Genomic DNA, 3,384 nt, shown 5'->3' with positions numbered 1-3,384 from the left:
AGGAATGACACCTGCATCTGCTGCATAAAACACTGAGAGGTGCTTAAAGCCTTTTGGAAGTGAGAGTTCCTTGGTCTGGGCCATCACTGTTCTATACGGGGGAAGTCTGTAACAGAAAAAGATTGTCAAGGCCACAAGGCTTTAAGAGCTGAACTTGACTGTTTGACAGCTTCCAAAGGTTCACATGGAACTGCAGAAGCATTTAGTGTTACTTCTGATTAGAGGACTTTCCAACCAGCCAAACAAACCAACATCGTTCTCCTCTGCCAAACGCAGTGGAAGGAGGAAGTTGGTTTAACTAAATCTCAGCTACTGACCTGCTTTCCTTCATTGCCTCCGCTACTCCCCAACTTCCTATCCAGTGCTTACCCACTTTGCATGCTACATATTAACCTCTGGGCCACCAACAGAGCTATCCGCAGCAGGCATTACCTTCTCTTCAGGGAATCAGCTTTGTATCTGGAGACATTTTTGAAAGCTTCCCTGCCTATATGAAATTTGTGCACAGCTCTTTCAATGGCTAAACCTGAGACAGTTTTGAACTTCTGGAGTATAGGTGAAAGTGAAATTCGTGAAATATTTGCGAACTTGCTTCACAGACAGTATTCTTTTGCTTCAAGGGAGTGAAGCATTATTTAGCCAGAGAACTGGAACAGCTTGTTCAAGGTCACAGAATCACAGAATCATAGAACAATTCAGGTTGGAAAAGACCCTTGGGATCATCAAGTCCAACCATTAACCCTACGCTACAAGTTCACCCCTAAACCATATCACCCAACACCCCATCTAAACGACACTTGAACACATCCAGGGATGGCGACTCAACCTCCTACCTAGGCAGTCTATTCCAGTGTCTGACCATTCTTTCTGTGAAGAATTTCTTGCTAATGTCCAGCCTAAACCTGCCCTGTTGCAAATTGCAACCATTCCCCCTGGTTCTGTCCCTAATTACCTGTGAGAAGAGACCAGCACCAACCTCTCTACAATGTCCTAGAAAAAACTAGAAAAACTAGAAACAGAGCTGAGAGCAGAGCTTTAAACACAGTAATGCAAGTACATCATCTAGCAGACAGAGTTCCCAACAAAGACCAGAGACCCACTGTGTTATATGTACACTGCAAAGGAAAGACAAGAAAGGAGAGAGAGACAACACGCTGAGGCAGGGAAATGGAGGCACAGAGGTAAAGCAACCTGGCGATTTGCCTAGCATAATCCTGCAGATCAGCAACAGAAATGGGAATCAAAGACAAGTCAGGCCTCTGACATCCCAATCTAGGTCTTTGTCTCTTGATTTTCACAGTAGCTCCCACCACTCCCTAAACTCAAGTGAACAGAACTCCAGGCCAATTCCTACTGCCTTCCAGCAAGCCTCAGTTACATAGATTAAAAGGTCCCATCAAGGACTCCTCAAGAGACCCAAGGAATGGACAAAACAGACTGCTTTCCTATTCCAGGACCAGACAGAGTCACTGGATGACAGAATCTGAGAATGCCTTACATTTACATAATAAATTCAGAGATGAGATCACTGGAACTCTGATAAGCTTCATTAGCGAATGTGTACAAAAAAGCTTCAGAGCAAACCTCACTGTAGCTACAGAAATCAGTTCTCAGTCTTAACCAGACAGTATCCTTTCATTTCTCTCCCTCTACTATGACTCACTCAGGCACTACACTTGCACTTAATTCCATATATGCTTTGAGGAAACAGTTTATGTAAAAGACAGCATGCAAAATAAGATACATTGCAAATCAATTTTAAGTCAAAAAAGGCTGGGAGAAAGCATCATCAAACCAACAAAGCTTGTATTATAACTCTACCCTTAGGAGCAGAATGGAAAAACGTCAATAATTCTCAGAAAACACGGATTAATAAGACCTACATTCAGTACTGACATCTGCCAATAATCAAACACACCCCACAACCAAATTCAGAAGAAAGAAAATTCAAGCCAATACCATTAATGTGGTTTAGCTTTTAGTCCCAAGTCATGACATCATCCTTCCACAATCTTCTTATGAAAATGTCATCACAACAACAGGATTTAACCACATTCACTGAGGCTGTCTCAGAAGAGTTAAACATTCCATATCAAATATCACTACCTTGTATGCATTAATGCCACAAGCACCATTTTCTCAGGCTACTGTTATGAACACTTCAGTAAGGTAAGTCCGGCACAGCCTGCACACACAGCTTTTCTGTTCCCATTTTTAGACTTCCCCTCCCAAAACCACTCAGAGCGCCAATGACTCCCACCTCCTTAAGAGTAAAGTCAACCTCAGAGAAAGGCATCATAGCGGGTGAAAAATTTCCTTTCTATATGGCTGGCAACCTAACACTGTCAGACCACCACGGGATAAGACACAAGACACAAATCAGTTGGCTAACAGGAGTAAGCTGAGATGTGTGCAAGTGAGATAAAGTGTGGCAAAAAGTGATTTTCTGGTGATCTTTAAACTCATTTCAAGAGCGAACATAACAATGTTTACTCTTGATATAAGAATTTAAAACAAAATTTTAATTGCCACTTACCTGGCTGGCAAACTCTCTCAAGTGAGCCATTCCTAGAGGATGGTCAGACATCCGCTTTTGCAAAATCAGGAAGGGTTAGGGCGTCGTAGCACAGCAGGAAAGCAAAACTTTCTCATCCACTGGTCAACTGTGGCAAATAAGAACACAATAGCTCTAACTTGGGGTTCTCAAGGCCTGGCTCATTCCCCAAAACAGCTACCTGCATCTTTCTTCTCCTCAATTTGCAGCTCTCCTCGAAACTACCAGACCATTCTAAGTATGCCAGCCCCTCCTTTACAAATCCCATTTCTCAATCCTTTACAGACATGCCTTTCAGATGCATCAAGGAACCGCACTTTAATGACGACAAAGCCTCAGACGCTGTTTTCCTCACCATCACCTCAGTGTGCTCCCCAGCCTTACAGTTGCCCCTACAGCACTACCCCCTCATCACCACTTCCAGCATCTTTCCCATAACAGCCCACAACACTGTCCTCAGACATCCTTTTCCTTCTACATCTCCCCAGTAACGTTCTCATGGAGGGCACCCCCCACACTCCCATTCTCCCCAGTACACACACTTACAAAGCTCACCTCCCCAGCGCACCTCTGCCTCCTGTGTGAATCCCAACCCCGCACCATCCCTGGGCACTCCCCCACCAATGCTGCCCAGGTCTGCCCCTAGACCCTGTGCTCCTCAGCAAGCCTCTCCACAGGGCTGCTCTGCACCCCAGCACCAGAAGAGCCCCAACTCAGCACGACCCTCTAGCCCAGTCCCCTCTGGGAACCCACGGCCCTTTCTCAAGGGCCCAGTGCTCCCCAACACAGCACCCTCAGATCCCCACAGTCTCCCTCAAGTCCCCCTGCCA

General features: G+C 45.3%; 1 protein-coding gene across 1 annotated transcript in view; it reads right to left on the bottom strand.

Moving 5' to 3' along the window:
• LOC104279886 (serine/threonine-protein kinase 25-like) overlaps positions 1-2,566 on the bottom strand; it is a gene marked incomplete at its 3' end in the record, with an annotated part of 9,171 nt that extends 6,605 nt beyond the window's left edge. The window contains exon 1 of the mRNA XM_009877333.1: positions 2,537-2,566. Within this exon, the coding sequence (XP_009875635.1) occupies positions 2,537-2,566 (30 nt within the window). The remainder of the gene's footprint in view (positions 1-2,536) is intronic.
• Between the last annotated feature and the right edge of the window lie 818 nt (positions 2,567-3,384).

This window comes from Apaloderma vittatum, unplaced genomic scaffold (assembly GCF_000703405.1).
Source record: "Apaloderma vittatum isolate BGI_N311 unplaced genomic scaffold, ASM70340v1 scaffold621, whole genome shotgun sequence".
NCBI lineage: Eukaryota > Metazoa > Chordata > Aves > Trogoniformes > Trogonidae > Apaloderma > Apaloderma vittatum.
The sequence above is the reverse complement of the archived record's forward strand: the minus strand, read 5'-3'. Positions and strand labels throughout refer to the sequence as shown.